General features: G+C 43.9%; 1 protein-coding gene across 2 annotated transcripts in view; it reads left to right on the forward strand.

Annotated features, from left to right (window-relative positions):
• LOC135390180 (uncharacterized) overlaps positions 1-12,915 on the forward strand; it is a 112,148-nt gene extending 99,233 nt beyond the window's left edge. For both annotated transcript variants that reach the window (XM_064620152.1, XM_064620153.1), the window contains 3 exons: positions 10,685-10,861; positions 12,169-12,309; positions 12,703-12,915. In XM_064620152.1, the coding sequence (XP_064476222.1) occupies positions 10,685-10,861; positions 12,169-12,309; positions 12,703-12,888 (504 nt within the window). In that variant the 3' untranslated portion in view covers positions 12,889-12,915. The remainder of the gene's footprint in view (positions 1-10,684; positions 10,862-12,168; positions 12,310-12,702) is intronic.
• Positions 12,916-17,306: the final 4,391 nt, after the last annotated feature.

A 17,306-nucleotide genomic window follows, 5' to 3' on the forward strand; every position in this document is an offset into this window, starting at 1 on the left:
ATTCCGCGGACGTCTTATCAAGATCATTCTAACAACGCGTGTTCCATATGTTTAATAAAGCAAAAACAAGCCATCATAAAACGTTCATTAAAAGCAAAAACAAACAAACAAACGCGGTCATCGCTCAAGGACGCCGATCGTAAAACGCTTATTAAAAGCAAAAACAGGCCATCATGAAACGTTCATTAAAAGCAAAAGCAAGTCATCATAAAACGTTCATTAAAAGCAAAAACAAAGAAACAAACGCGGGCATCGCTCAGGGGCGCTGATCATAAAATGTATATTAAAAGCAAAAACAGGCCATCATGAAACATTCATTAAAAGCAAAAACAAGCCATCATAAAACGTGCAATAAAAGCAAAAACAAACAAACAAACGCGAGCATCGCCTGAGGACGCCGATCATGAAACGTTTATTAAAAGCAAAAACAAGCGAACACAGGAGCGGTCAAAATCCGACAATTCATGCCGCGAAGACGGAAAAAGAAGAAGAAGAAAAAAAAGAGACAGAAATGCGACCATGACTCGCGACTCATGATCAAGGAACGCGCGTCCCTAGGTTCACAGATCGAGCAGCGCCATCTCTGGAACACGGGCCAACTCAGGGCCATGGTGGATGGAACGACCCAGTGGACGTAGCATCGCGAAAAGCACGTCTCCGTCTAGGTTCGAACCTCTGCCCCCAGATGGCACTCAAGTCGACTCACTCCGCCCACGCGTCCTCCCATTGGCGCGCTCCGGGTGGGCGGGGCGCGCGAGGGAAAGGGAAAATCTCAGGCCAGCTCTCTAGAGAATAGTCTCTAAGTTGGCTCATAGGTTTCAAAATCGCTCTTTTTCACCAATCTCTTTTTCAATCTCCACCAATCTCCAATCTCTCCAATTCACCACCCAATTCTAATCCAGGTCAAGCCACTTCTAAGTCCTCTGGTTGGTTGGTCACAGCTCCACCCCTTCACACTGATTGATGGATCCTGGCCACACCCCTTCATGTTGATCCATCTAATTTCTATGTGATTGGCTACCCTTCATTGCCACAACATCCGCTCGCTCGCTCATACACACCAAAATGATCTATTCTATTCAATTCTAAGTCGGCTCATAGGCTTCAAAATCGCTCACCTGTCTATTGGTCCGGGGGGGGGGGGTCACTTCCATTCATTTCTAAAACCTAGTGATTGGCCTATCATACATGCTCGATAGACTCATTTGTCATTTACACTCTCTAGTTTCACACGCTTTCAACTGCATATTGCTTCATAATTCCAGCTGCATAATAGACAACCACTCATGATCAATCCCATTCATTTCTAGGCCAGCTCACACTTCCCCAAATTGGTCCGGGAGGTCTTTCTTTTTTAGCCTGAGCGATTCTCGGCAATGGTTTGGACACAAAAACATGGTAAATAGTTTTCAATGTTTATTTTGTACATCATGGCAGTCTCTGAGATATTGTAGTTCTGCTTGGGAACACATCCATGCACGCCGTACATCTCCGCTAACATCCATAGTGTTCTTCAAATAGGTACTATGTGGATCACCCAGGCACTCGTCCTTCTCTGTTCATGACCCAGAGGCAAACTGCAGGAGTGAACAGTATTTGACAGAAGCATTAATTCTCTTCCTGCAAATCTTAAGAAGATATGAAAGACTATTTACCTTAAACTTCTTCACTTCAACTTACCATATTCGTAGCTTCCATAAGGATAGTAGTCGATGTCATTGCAGAGGTATCTCTTGTCGTCGTATGCCATCAGACTTCTTTTGACATTTCTGATGGTATACATACACTGCTTCTTTCCAACAATTGACACTTATTCCTTCGATACGCTCGTGTGATTGAACAAGGTATCATAGTATGTCTCATGGAGGAGGTGCTTGCGTACAATATTCTTTTTGACCCCTTTAGCTCTTGCAATTTGCTTTCCTCCAGCTAATTTAATGGAATACATTTTAGCTTTCAAGCATACTACTTCCTCTATGGGTATGCTACCAGTTTCGCTATTGAATGCCCCAAGTCTTCCACGATTCTCTTCCCTGTACAGTGGATGATCCTGATCGAAGCAAGACAAATCTAAGTGGTTGTCGGCGATCGCTCGTTACTGATCTTCGTAGTCCTTGTAGAACAGGCCGAGGATCAGAGGATCCATGTCAAAGTAACAGGTAATCACCGGACAACTGAGCTTACTCAGCAGTGTGTCATAGTAGAATGAGTAGATGGTTAATTTACTGAGTTCTGAAATCGTAAACCCAACCTGGAGCGGGAAATCGCATCGCACTTTTCGTTTGCGCATTTCATACATGACATAATCCGGGGACAAAATTCCCATCCTCACGCGTTCTGCCAGAGTCCCGAGGCGACTCGCCGTCTGCTCATCGAAGGCTACTCGAATATCACGCATGTTAAATTTATTTAAAAGTGTTCTCCCAAAGACTGCATTACTTGAGAGTTTGTAGAAGTTTTTTTCGAATGTCGTACCCGAGGCAACGCGTCTGGCAACATTGTCCTCGATGTAGGGACGCAGGAATGGTGCCTGGCGAAATTTTAGAATTCGGTGAATTTTTGTCACCCTCATGCCCAATCTACAATAGAGTGCGAGTAACGCATAATGAATAACATACTCGACTTTCTCCTTGCATGTAAGCAACAGCTTTTTGCTGTTAGCAGGCTGATACATTAATTCTTCGAGAAGCCCTCGCTGGAATGGCGAGAGCCATTCCTTGGGACTACTGCCTTCTCGGGAGCCAGGGGGAAGTACCTCGTTAGAGCGTGGATAGATTTTGGATACTCCAAGTCACATACGTACACATACCCCACATCCGAATCTAAGGGGTGACGCATAAAATCCACAGAGGTAAAATCCTCGACCCATTCGAGATCACCAACGGGGAGGTGCTTTATCATACTGAATCCATAAAGATTGTTGCAATCTATATATGATATGTACACCTCCTCTTTATCGGGATCATAGCCACTACAGAGAGGCCAGACTGTAGACTACACAGAGGGTTGCTAGCCCGCAAATGACGCCCGCTCACCTGACAGAGCCCGCCTGTAACGCCCGATTTGATGGTTCTGTACATGTCCTCGTCAATGATTAACTCCAATTTTGCCTGCGTGTAATTTAGAGTGCATTGCCACGGATAGGATGCCAGAGAAACACAATGAAGCAATTCCAATCCTCGTGTGCTGTAGCACAGATGTCGGAAGTGCTGCATCACGTCTGCATGTAATAGAGCATCGGTTTTCAGGTACAGTGCATTATAATCCCTCAAATTTGAGCATCCAAAAATACGAGCAACGCATACTGGTAATCCTCCTCTTATATCCTTCCCCGTGAGATAGTTTCGAAAGGAGCATTTTTCTGGCAAGGCCAATTCATCGTACACCACGAAAGAACTGACATGGCTGTACGGGAATACGCCTTTATGAAGTAAAATTTCGTGTCGTTTCCAAATACCTGCTTCAAGCATTGGAATGCCTCTGCACCCCCCATGAATTTGACGGTTTCCACGAGCTCCCCCAGCGACGAATTTAGATATTTAATTTAATATATTTATTTTATTTATTATTTGTCTACTAACAGCCTAAAGCCTTACCAGCAGTACACAATAAAAACAGACAACATAGGAATGTATTAATACGATAAAATTAAACGTTCATAGCACAATGAAAAAGCAGCTCGCATTGGCCATACTTATACAAACATCAAAGATCACATGCGCGACGAAGAGCTGTTTGGACACTTCTCATACAAGTCAATTAAACAAGTCAATGCAAACAGAATTAATGTTACTTAAAATCTGTATTCTTAATGAGGGACATTTTTCTGTAGAGCTACCAAGAACATGGAACATTCGCAGCGCCCTGGTGTTGCGATTTGGGATGGAGAGAGCTAGCCTCATAATTACACTAGTACAATCTACACGATTTTGTAGACACTACAAAAATATCTGATCACGGTAAATCCGTTTGTTCAAAAGGGATGGCAGTGAAATGCTATCACTTAACCACGGAAAGCGATACTCTACTGTGCGGACGAGTCTTTTTTGCACTTTCTCAATTTTCTCTGCATGGGTTTTTGACAGAGAATTCCAGGCCACTGACCCGAACTCCAATATAGGCAGAACAAGTGACCGGAATAAAAATATAATGCAGTTGGGATTGCTAAAAGCTTTCATCATTCTTGCAATTGCTCCAAAAATAGAGTAAGCCTTGTTGGTAACAACAACAGTGTGAGCTCCATCGCTGTGGACTTCGCGAGCAAGCGCCATAAAATGAGCTATGTGTGCGGTTATATCCCCTCGATTGCAAAACCTAAAGGGTATTCTTTGCGCTCGCAAAATAGTAATTATATTGTGGAGGTGGTTCATCAAATATTGTCGCAAGTCCTCTACTCCCTGATCGTGAACAGATGCCAATAGCACGAATGCGCTATCAGTTTGAAAGAAAGGCAGGAAGGAAATGTCCACATAGGGATGTGATTGCTCGACGTGAGCATGCAATGTGCCAGGTGAAATGTCTGGAGAAGATGGTGAATTCTCTTCCAATGCCTCATCATCCCCGATATCATGAGGATCAAAAAAGCAGAACACTTATCTAGGCACTGAAAAAAAAAAAAAGAAACACTAAGAAAACGTGCACCACAGAGCGTGGATGAAAGATACTTACTTTTGAAGCGAGCTCCGCACACTCCCGAAGCGATGCGAAGACTGCTACCTCTTTACACATCCTCCGCACTTATATAGCGGCGACCTCGCTGCATGCCCTAACATGCACGGGTGTGGGGAGTCGTCATGGCCTAAAAATAACCTGCTCTGCATGTTCAAGGTCGCAGCTTGCCCTTGGCTTCACGTAATGCTCCATCCGCCTACACCATTGCCGCACCTGAGCGCAAAGTTCGCTCTCATCACGTGTCATTCCGATATGCAAGTTGCTTCCATGAGCATGCACACAACCATCCCTTTTTGTTTACAGTGGCTGTGGAATTTCAATAATATTACTTAAATGAATTGCAGTGAAATGCAGATTCATCAGAGACAGCAATTTCTACCGTCAGCGTTAAACCCTCAGATACCAGCATTTCTGCTCGAATAGCAAAATAGCTATGACTTCAAACATTAAACAGATCCTAACAAACTACCATCAACTGCTATCAGAAAATTCTTGCATAATTCTGCATACACACCCGCATTGTCCCCGCGTAAGGAACGCACAGGACAAGGGCACACAAATTCCTTTAAGCGACCAGGGAAAAGGCTTAAGACCTCAGGAATAATCGCAGAGTCACTGCACATCGCTGCGCGGCTAACATAAGATAACAACAACATACTAGCGTGGGTAAAATTTGCAAGGCCCTGCTAAACAAATCCAGACATGCCACAGCGCATGCAAAACATATGTAATGCCCTAAGAACACAATGTCGTCCCTGGGATATCCTACGGTTATCACACCAGGACAGGCAGGACGTCCGCCGGAGGGCGAAATCGGTCCTCAGGGTACCCCTCATGTGCTAAATGGGACCTTTTTACTTACTTATTCTTTTGGTTGTCCCTAGGAGGTCATCAAAGACCGATGTAGGAGAATGTGATCACGCAGCATTGACATAATCTAGCATCGTTTTATTGTACCTTATTTGTTTTTGTCAGAAACCACTCAGTCTTGACAACTGCTTGGTTTCACTGATTTCACTGATTGATTACTGTCAATTCATATTCACAAACTGCCGCATAAAGTGTAGTACTTTCCACGACGGAAATAAGCGCGGCGATTTAAAAAGACAGAAATCTAGAGGGCAAAAGAAAAGACAGAAAAAGAAGTAGTCTTGCCTGGAGCACAAAAAGGCCGAGATACCCACTTCGAAAGGTACTGGAATTTCCTTGCAAAGAAAATTAGACATTATATATTGCTTATGTGATCCTCCTGGCAGACCTTTCCCTTCAATAAATATATATTCCCCCCCCCCCTCCGTAATTTCGAGAGTGCTGCTCGCCTCCGACAGAAAACGAAGGGCGAGCTATTGAAGTTTAATTTAATTTAGCAAACACACACTACTCAAGCGATGAATTGCTTGAAGTGTCAACTCTCAAGCAATGCGAAGTCTATGTTTCTTACTCCTTTGGTTCGAGACATCCGGGTAGGACCTTCAAAAGTCAAAAGCAGTGCTACAGAATCGAGCTGTTCTGTCTTTTCCGCAGTAAATGCTCCAGGTATCAAGGTGCCTTTTCGGAGGGGAGCATCTCTTCTGACGAATGTCATTCAGCCCCTGGGATCGGCCCAGAAAGCAAAACAAATGTGTCACTCAATATTTGCAGAGTCTTAGCAGGAAAATTGAACCAAGTGGCATTTCTCTTCCCTTGAGCTACCTACCGGGACTGGCACAGGATGTACCTGAATGACTCTTCACGGACAATCCGAGAGTGTCAACCTCAGGACATCCTGGGGAATACACATCGAAGGACGAGGACGCGATGACACTGTGAGGACGTCCTGTGGACTGTCTGTGTTCTTGGGGTGGATATCCCCATTTGACGACACAAATCAGAAAAAGCACATAGACACGCGCACACACACACGCAGACAGCAGCTCGGGAATGCATAAGGAGACGTGCTTTATAGGAAACTCGACTCCTGGCTCAGACACGAACATTTCCACTCAAATACACCTAACTGTTTACTTCATCAACACATCGAGCACACAACAAAATCTGACAAAGAAACCCACGTTCTGTCATAGAACACTATTCAGCTTTACCAAGCGGTTTTCTTCTGCTTTAGCAGTGAAAGAAGAAAAGGGCCGTGAAAAATTACACGCACTTTTGCTTGAATAGCTATAACTGCAAAAAAAACAAAAAAAACGAAGCACATGCTAATAAACTGAGAAAAAGGCGCTCTTTTCTGCTATCAAATAATTATTGCATAACGCTACATACACAGCCGCATTGCCCTTACGTAAAGAAAGCACAGGACAAAGGTACGCAAATCGAATTGAGAAAATCACTTCTCGCGCAGCATAATACGATATACGCTGAATTTTTCTTTTTTTTACGGGCGAAAATTCCACTAAGAAGGCACTGCTATGCAAGTGCAACAAGTTATTTTTAAACCAACATTTCATGCAATACCACATACATTTATCACTCGAGTCACACGAAAAGGCATACGCAATGTGCTTACTGGTTAAGTGGGGTCACAGCTGCACACACACAACACAGACACAACGAGCGACAGTGAAAAATAAGAAATTACACGCACTTCTGCTCGAATAGCAAAGTGTCTAGCATGACAAAACACATTTTCTACCACCAGAAAATTATTAAACAGAATAATACAATATTCGCTAAAATTAAGCTTGTGTGGCAAACATACAACCTGGAGAACACACCCATTCACATCTGCTTTCTCAATTTGTTATACAGGCGTGAGGGATTCGATAAGAATAGAGCACGCTGCTTGGAGAAAGCATACATCATGTGTCGCTCAGTCTAGTCTCTTGAAAATGCGATAAATCTTATTTCTCACAAAAATATCACAGTCGGCATAATATACGGCAATATCGGCAATATCACTGATGTCAAACACAATGAACTTACTTGTCAAGTGCGGCCCCAGCTGCACAAACGCACACACACACACTCTTATTTTGTCTTGTGTTCGTGTCCCATGGTCTTCCAGGTTCTCTGCTGTCCACAATTAACTACATCTATCACTATAGCTTCACTATGGTGGTCACGTATAATAATGTTAGACTTTTTATAATAAAACTTTTAATTTTGATTGTAATCATATTGATTAAAAATATCTTCTTTGATTAAATGTGTCATAATGGAATATTAGCTGTTGTTCTTGAAGTTACATACATCTATTAGAACTTTGTAATTAAAACTCCACTATGGCACTCACATTAGACTTTTTATAATAAAACTTAATTTTGATTGTAATAATACTGATTAAAAATATTTCCTTTGATTAAATGTGCTACTCCTTCTGCTTAATTGAAAACTTGCGTGATTATCACTAACAAAAAATTGTGATACCCCTTCAATGCTATTGCATCAGATTTTTGGCTAAGTTTTTCTCCTTCACGCAGAGTCACAACATAATTCCTGACACTAATGACTATAATAAATATATTTTCACATGTACTTTGTGTATGGCTATCCTTTGCATGTAAACCGCCCACCGCACACCTGTTGTAGCGGGGGAAAAAATTGCGATTCAAGTCTGCACAGATTGAAAAATGACGAAAGAAGTTGGCCCAGACTGAAAAATGTGAGAGGGTAAACGCGCACACAGCCCTCCCCTCGCCGATAAGAGCGCGGACAACCCTCCGCACACGCGCCGCGAGGGGAAAAATACGCACAGGGCTCAGGGCAGGGCCCAGGGGTCCATAGAACGTACTCGCCCCTGGTCTCCTACGGCCAGACACAGTACTACTTTCGTATACTTTTATGCCATCGTTTTTTTACCGTGGCCAGGTTTATTAATGAAGTACTTGACGATATGGTGATACTTTAGAAACGGCCACAGGTCCGTGCGGTCCGCGTACGCCAGGGTTTTGTACTGCACGCCTTGTAGAAAACTAAAAGAAAAAGAGGGAAAACAGGTGTATCAGTTCCGTGTAGAAAGCAAAGTGCCCACAAATATACAGGTACATCGCATTCTAACACAAGTTGTGCAGTTAACAAGAAATGGTGCAGAAATGGTGCAGTTAACAAGATATGGTGATACTTCATAAACGGCCACGGGCCCGTGCGGTCCGCGTACGCCAGGGTTTTGTACTGCACGCCTTGTAGAAAACTAAGAGGGAAAACAGGTGTATCAGATCCTTGTAGAAAACTAAAAGTGCCCACAAATATACAGGTGCATCGCATTCTAACAAAAGTGGTGCAGTTAACAAGAAGTGGGTCCTTTGAGCTGCAAGTAGATATTTTACCCTAAACTCATTCAGTACCTCACTTTGCCCGTTCTCTATCGGGACACGTACACCTGTCAGCAGCTCTAGAGCTGGCGGGCCAGTAAAGTCTCTTCACTTTGCAGTGCGCTGTTTCGTACAATAGGTGTTTTATCATAGATTGAGAAGTTACCCGTCAAAAAGAACTCATTACAAGTTAAGTTACCGTGTGCAAAATGTAACTAAGTTAATAACAAAAGTTCTTCAGCCTAAACTCGCAGTTACTGAGTTACTTCAAAAAAAGAAGTTACTTCCAAGTTAGTTCGGACAAGTTACGCAGGTGCAGCGCTCACGAGCAGTTGAGTTAGATCTTGAGCTGCCTGCGGAGGAGTGCAACACGTTTAGATCGTTTTCGTTTATGTCCAACAATAGGCCTCTCCCTGTTTGTAAACAAATAACGTCTTAGTGTTCGACAGCGCCGAAATTTGGAAGAACTGAACTACGCTCGAAGCTAGAGGTGAACAAGGTCGCGCCCGAAAGCCACGGTCTTGAGGGGATAACGATATGGTCCCTTAAAGGGACGGGACTCTCGGTCCTACTTTTCTTTCAATGGGAGGCAGCGAACAAGTGCTCGTTCGTGCAACGCAGCCCTCTCCTTCCGATTTGTTTCGGTTTCAGTCTGTCTACCAATGTAATGATGACGTTTCTCGGGTAGAGGTCTATTCGAACGCTTTGCATCTTACTCCCTGTGGGCGCACAACGGTTCAGCTTCATTTCAATGGCAGCGGTTCTTACTTCCTGAATAAAATACTGTCATTGATTGGATACCACGTTTTATGGCAATAAATGCCATGAAAGAACCGGAGAGAAAGCAAGAACATATGTGGATGTGAGTGAAAAGCGAGCTAAAACTAACTGAAAAAGGAACGAGTTCCTCTGAAAGTTACCACGGCTCGCGAGTTAAGTTACAAGTTACCAAAAAAGGAACTTAGTTACAGTATAACGCGTTACTTGTAACTCGTTACCTCGAACTGTGTTTCATTGCTATGCGACGATGGTGTACTTACCCTTTTGAACACAGAGCCGTGGTGGAAAGTTGAAAAAGGAAGCCCTGGTGCACAGTGTTGCCCATGGAATTTGCGACGCGACATTCACATATGGAAAAGGGCCGCTCCTATGTTTCCATCCTCTATGCCAGAAAGGCTGCGGAACTGCTTCCAGCCAGCGCGTGAGCCGACGAGACGAAGAAAGACGCAACTGCACTGAACTGCGAAGTGCCATTTATTTCTTCAAAACATGATCTGTGATCCCAGATACTTTCTCCCCAATATGAAATTATCAACCTTCTTAGATGAGTGTATTCGTTCCTGCGAACACCGGGTGTCCGCAAGAACGACATTTTGGGTCGAAACCTCGGTGGAGACGCAAGGTCGGCAGGAGCGACGTCATAGCTTGTTGGGTGCACGTGGTTGACGTCACGTCTTTTTGTGTGCTACTCTCCGTCGGCGGCAAACTCTGTGCCCGTTCCGCAGAATCTATCCGAAGAGAAAGTTTTGAGCAACTTCATTCCTTCTGCGACATCGCGTTAACGCGCGCTTTCCTCTTCGCTCTCCTGTGCCAACAGCTCGCTCTTGCGGACAGCCGCACAGAACAGCACTCACTGAACCGGGGCCAAGTGGCATGCACAGTAGAGATTTTACACAATACTCAGTGATTGCAACAAATTAGGATTGAATGAATCAAGTTTGCCAGATTAACTTCGTTCACTACGGTCGTTTATTTCTTTCGCCAAGGTAAATAGCTTGAAGTTCATGCACCAAGTGACATTGCCCGAGGGGACGAAACCACTCCTCTCCTTCAGCATGGCTGTGTGGTTTGTACGGGTCCACGAATATGCGATCGTCCGAGGCTGGGACTATTTCAGCGCAGCTCATCTCAGATGCCTTTACAAAGAAGGCGAGGTTGAGTTTGTGAGTATTTCCTAGCCATGTTCATCGGCCACGTACTGTATTTTGTAATACGTAGGTAAACACTACACTCTCCTAGTGTTGTCGGCAGGATTTCGAAACTTTCCTAGTTCGGTTCAGTTCCTGCCGCCTGAGATTATACTGGGCGCGTTATACATTTTAAATGGATTTTGTGGTTATGCGGCCAAGTGGACATTATCTGCACTACAAAAGAACTAGTTACAGAAAATATTTGTAGGGCACCGAGGGGTAGGAAGAAGCGAAGATGTTGGTCCGATCTCTGGCAAGGGCCTGGACTTCTGTTGCCCATATTACAATACTTATCTAGAATTCGGGCATTTTTGGTAAGAGCCAGATAACCGAATGAAAGACAGTCCACGTTGAAATCTATGCCAAATAAATCCCATGATTCAAATGCATTTTTATAGTGAATTTGTCGTGGAAGAGCTGTTCAGGTTTTCAAAATGTATATCGTGAAACCTTTGAAGTTCCACTGCACTGGGCGTGGCTTGCTGACAACATTCTCACGGAACCGTTTTGTGAACCCGTATTCTCTTCAGATTTATTTTTGTTAAGTTTTGGGTTCGTGGGTTTTGCAGTATTCAACGAAGGGTTTGGCAGGTTACCACGACGTCTGTCCATGCATGTAGTAAAGGCCTACCTACATGGCACGTTCCGTGCAGAGCAGAGCTTGAATATCAATGACGATGATAGCCCTTTACAACGAGCATCTGCAGCGATTGGCAAAAACTGGCCGCGGAACCAAATTAGTGAGATGTTGGTCGGAGCTGAGCACTCAGCTTTTTACTCCACGCGCTGAGAAAGACGCGATACAGAAGCCGGACAAGGGTAGGCACACGCGCTGAAAATTTCCAGGTGTGACCTGCTGACCTTCCCATTCGAGTGAGGAACATGCCCACGAAACGTATTCGCAATCGGCAGTAGTACACGTAACACAAAACAAAGTTTATGAGCATCATATGTAGAATAAAGCTAATAGCGGAAGTACTCGCACTCGTTCGACTGGATCATAACTTCCCCATTACACTTCGTTTCGACTTCTGGGGAGTTTGTCATAAAGGTTCCATGAAAAAAAAAAAAAAACATAGTAGAGGTGTCCGAATTTACATCCAACACAGGAATGATCGCGATCCGTTTATGCTGCGAGTATCCTTCACCATCCTCCTCGTTTAGCGGATTTTAGTATAATTTTCTCATTTCTTGAACGTCTGCTAATTTGAGAGTGTGACAGCCTATGTTCCGCTTGTGGTCTTATGTTCGTGCATTACCCACCACTCCTCTCTCTCTAGGAATGCTCTATGGGCAGTTTCTTCTCGGACATAATGCGGCCACCAAATGACTGCGACTATGCGAGGTTCCAGAGAAGAGTTAGGAGTGACGACTTTAACATAGTCGCATGGTACGACCCACAAGAAACAAAGAGAATGAAGGTGATGGTTAATGAGTACAAAAAAAAAGAGCGACAGACGCTTTCGTGCGTCATCCTTCGTAGATGTTCTGTTTGTAATTGCTCTGTTGTCACTATACTATTATCCCTAGATACTGATGTGGCAAAGTTAGGCTATAGTAGGTAGTAGCTGTGTTGTCCTCAGCTATAGCTCAGTTCCAACAATTTGACAACTAAAGTATAAGAGGCGCAAGGGGAGATTTTTGGACGGCTGAGTTTTCGTAAAGATAATTTCATTCGCAAGCGTCCTCGTCTGAGGCAAACAACATTAAGGTTGGTGGCAACAGAGGTCGGTCCCCCTCTCCAATGTTTAATTGCTCATCTTCGTGATGATCCTGACGCGCTAGGCTGATGATCGCCCATTTTGCCTTTCTAGATCTGTTTGTCTACAGTGAAGCACAACTTCAGCGGTGGATGGGCGGTGTTTGACACTAACATCCTTCAAGATCGTCCTTTTTGTTCTAGGCACACACACAAGTGTGACCAGATGGACTTAATGCGGCAGTACGTGGATGTCGCCCATACATGGAGCAGTTGCACGCTAGATAAGTGCTTTCACTAGCGCACACTGGAATAAAGGCATAACTACGGTAAATGACTGCGTGGTGTTAACATAGGGGACGCTAGTGGACTACACTGTAAATCTCGCGCCGCTTTACTGTCGCTTATTCAGGAGTGACAAAATTGCAAAAATGTCGCCGGTGAATTAGCCGTTTTCTACGCGGATTTGAACCCTCACGTTCTTTCACACATATTCGCGCGCTCTGTTTCAAACATACTCTGCCGAGGTTATAAATAACAGTTGTAAAGGGTAAACGGGCGGATGAGCAGGAAAAAGAAACACATGCGCACACGACAACCACTTTTTCCTGGTGAACTGTCGATATCACGGCGTAAAAGTTCGGAGTTTTTCACTGAACGCAGTCTCCGTTCGGCAGAGCGCAGTACATTGTGACGCTTCACTCATTAGACTTTATTAGTAGCTGCTTCACGTAACGGTCTGCCGGGAACACCTACTGACGAAATATTCAGATCAGAACTCAGGCCAAGCAGTTCAGGTTTCAAACCTAAGTGCTGTGATTCACTGCGCTTCCAAAGGTGCCCTGTCGCGAGATCTTGTAAGGCACCTGTAAAGTTTAATGGCGGACCGTTAAATATAGTGATCGTGATGTTAACGATAAGACATCATGATCGGCTCCCCCGTCGGTCTTTTCAACCCTGCAACAGAGAACAATGTTTGAGAATGAGTGTGGTAGGAAAAAAAAAGCTGAGTTCAGCGAGGCAGAATTCCGCACACACTTGTGCCTTCGAGCTATCTCCGTATGTCATTTGACACAGATGCAATCACGGAGACCTGCGAGTTTCAAACGAAAAATGGAATACTGCTAGCAAAAGGCGAAGCAAACGAATCTTTTGAAACATTTATTTTCAAAGCACATGTAGTCTCGCAGCATCCCAGCAAACCAGATACATCCAGCAAATGACCGTAAGATATGTCGCCCTTGACGTTTGGATATCCACTGGAGTTTGCCACAGATCCGCTTTACATCCATGCGATATTCCAGGGACTAGCATTTCTGCCCTGTTTGTAGATCCACTGAAAGTCCCTGTGACGTCTGTCGTGGGCATTTGGATATATATGGGAGATTACGAATATCGTGCATATTTTGCTTTGAAAAATTTCGTGCATGAGATATTCAGCCTTTGTAGAGCGCGTAGAGACTACTGCAGCTGTGTACCGGCAAATAATATTTATTGTGTGTTTTAACCTGCTTACATCAGTGTGAACTTTTTGGTACCTTGTACTTAGTATTTCACGGGATCCCAGTCAGAAAATTCCCAGCATGTCCATCGGATATACTTTAACGGAGATACGGAGATACGCAGAATAATGAAATTTCTCCAGCGAGTATCCTACGGAGATCCACTTGACCGGGCTTCGAACTTCCTACGGATGTCCACTTTGCGGACATAGCCAGGAGATACGGACGTAAGCAGGAGCTCTCTCAGATGCAGTATACGGATATATCTCAAGCGAATGTTCCAGACAACACGAAACTTTATTCGGACCTCCGTGTAACGTTTATTCGTGTAACGTAAGTTTAATTGTGTAAATTTTTGCGAGCTTAAGTCGGAAATTTGCCTAGTAAAGGCCACTTTTTTACCCCACCAATGTGAAGAGCGTGTCTAATTTAGTCAAATTAATGATAATTGACAGGTATATTCAGAAGCTATCCCATCGGAAAAAAATAGCCGAACATCATGCTCTACGGAGGTCGCACAGAATATAGCGCACGATGGATTTTTCAGCGCAATCTTTGTCAGTCCGACGAAAGGAAGTTGGAAACCCAGCCCTCCCCGACATCGCAGAAAGAGATAAAACAGGCACGGCTTATCACGTCCGACTTTCGCTGGGATAATGCTTTCCCTCTCCCAATTTTAGGAACTGTTACTTTTTCTACTATCACTCTGTGGGCTGGCTTTGGAACCTCTTTTCGTCGCATTGAGAGCGATTGGGCTCAAAGAGTCATCGCGCGCTATGGTCCGGTGCTCCGAAAAGCATGATATTCGGCTTTTTTTTTCAATGGGATAGCTCGTGAATATCACTGTGAATTATCATGAATTTGAGTGAATTCGGCACGCTCTTCATATTGGTGGGGTAAAAAAGTGACCTTTACTTGGCAAAAATTTCCGAGTTCAGTTCGCAAATATTTACATAATTAAACTTGGAGTACATGACATTCACATTAGGTGGTGGCAAAAATCTAATAAGAACAACTGCTGTTGGCCGCATGATTCTAGGTGGTGTAGTTTTTTTATTATAATTCAATGACACGTTTTCTGGGACACCCTGTATGTAAGGTCCACCCCGACAATATATTAATACAAACATATGAGCATGTGCAGCATCCTGTACACTCACGCGATACTATATCAGGTGGTCTGCAGCACATATTACAATCGATGGACAAAAACACGCACATAGATGACGCGCAATGCAATGAGTCAAATGCAAAATGATGTGCTGATGAAGGATGAAGGATGAAGGAAAAAGCAGTAGCAAATTCACCATGTGCCTAAATTGTTTCAGTCCACAGTTTGTAAAATTCACCTTCTGAGTAGCTTTCGAACCATTAAATATAGCAGTATTAGCAGTTGCTCGGCATAAACCTTTTGATCACATTGTCCAGATAGCATTTTTGACAAAAGATAAATAAATGAATAATATCATTTATTTCCTCATGATGCGAATGATTCAGCATTATCTTACTGTAATAGCTTTTCTAACCCCACATGATTCGTAAGACACTGGTCATTCGCGTGGAATAACATTGTCCCCATGTGGGATGCACAATGTATCAATTTTCCCCGCAGGTCGAGTGCAATGTCACCACTTGACTGGTTCGCACAACCTTAAACAAGTACCATGTTTGCAGTTGCCAGTTGCAGAGACAGGTTTTCATCCCTTGCATTCAAACACAGCTAATGACTAGGCCCTGGAGTTTTAGGGTTTAACCCGATTCTTCCACGAATTTGCACCCTGAATTGAAGGTTGCCTCTTTAGGGTGAAACCCGATTTTTGCCTAACAAACTGCCCTCGTTGACACGTTTGCAGGAATGCACACTAACTTGTTTGGCAGCAATTGCAGTTAAATAACCGTTTGTAGCAAATCGGTACAGTTAATTGGAGTAACTGAGCCAGATTTCTCCAGGAATTAGCATACTGGATGTTTTTCCACCCGGATCTGCATTAATTTAGAGCACGTTTCGTACCCGATTTTTACCCCCCCCCCAATTTGGGAAAAATTATTTCTCCAGAACTTCACGCTCTACTCATGACGCTGTGTACCACGTCGACACACATTACCGTGTGCAGTGTGAGTGCAGTGTGTGCTATAGCGTTGTCGAGCCCTGACATACGACATTAAAGCACGATATGCAGCATCAGTTGTTGGTCATAGAATATATAATAAATGAAATTACAGAGATGTAGAGTTCTTATTTTAGTTGCTTGTGCGCCATAAAATCTCAATCATCATCATCATCAGTGTGACAAAACAGTTGCTGCCTAAGACTAACCCTAAACACCCAATGGAAGCTGCATCGCTTCCCTTGATCCCTACGACAAAGAAAAGAAATGTTGAACGTGTAGCAAACAAAGAGTAAAAAAGATCCACGTGCATAATGATGACTTTCCTCATAAATACGTCGCAGTCTACGGAGGCGTCTATGTGTTATACCTCATGGGCGTCTACCTCGAGGAGGCGAAATTTGCCTCCGCGTTGGAGATAAATGCTATACCTTTTGCAGAGGGGAGCAGCTCCTTGGTAGAAGTGATCTGCCCTACAGGGCTATAAATTTCCACTCCTGAATGAAGCAGTTCTACCCAGGGGGTTCGAATCTTAACACTGTAACGGAGGGATGTTTTCTACCTTAGCAGTGATATACGTTTGCCGGTGGGGAAGGAAGAGAAGCATTTGCAACCGTATGCATAGAACTCTTCTGCTCTTGTAATTAGAACTGTTCCCTCTTGTTGGGGTGCACGTGAAGTTAACAGTATCGACATGCAGTTAATGAACACTGTTCCGAAGGAGTGGAAGCACACAGAAAAGGCTGTTACGAATTACAAATCTTTAATTAAATCTCTCACTCACCCTCCTTTCACTCTTACATTTTTGCTCACTCATACACACATTCATACGACGGAAATCGACGCAAGCGGCACCTGTTGAACAAGAGATAAACTGATGTTCTGAGGCTGGAACAACATAGAAAGGACAGATACAAACAAAGCCTCAAATTGCCTAAGAAATCAACGATGAAAGATGAAAGTCACTGAAAAGGTTAGCCAGCTGTAGGGATCGAACCCACATCTTCTGGATTACCGGTCCAGGGCTCTACCAATTGAGCTAAGCTAACACGCCTCTCCAGCGACTTTCGGGGTGCGTCATCTGAAGGGACGACAAACCAGCCACTCAC

Source organism: Ornithodoros turicata, chromosome 3, assembly GCF_037126465.1.
Source record: "Ornithodoros turicata isolate Travis chromosome 3, ASM3712646v1, whole genome shotgun sequence".
Classification (NCBI taxonomy): domain Eukaryota; kingdom Metazoa; phylum Arthropoda; class Arachnida; order Ixodida; family Argasidae; genus Ornithodoros; species Ornithodoros turicata.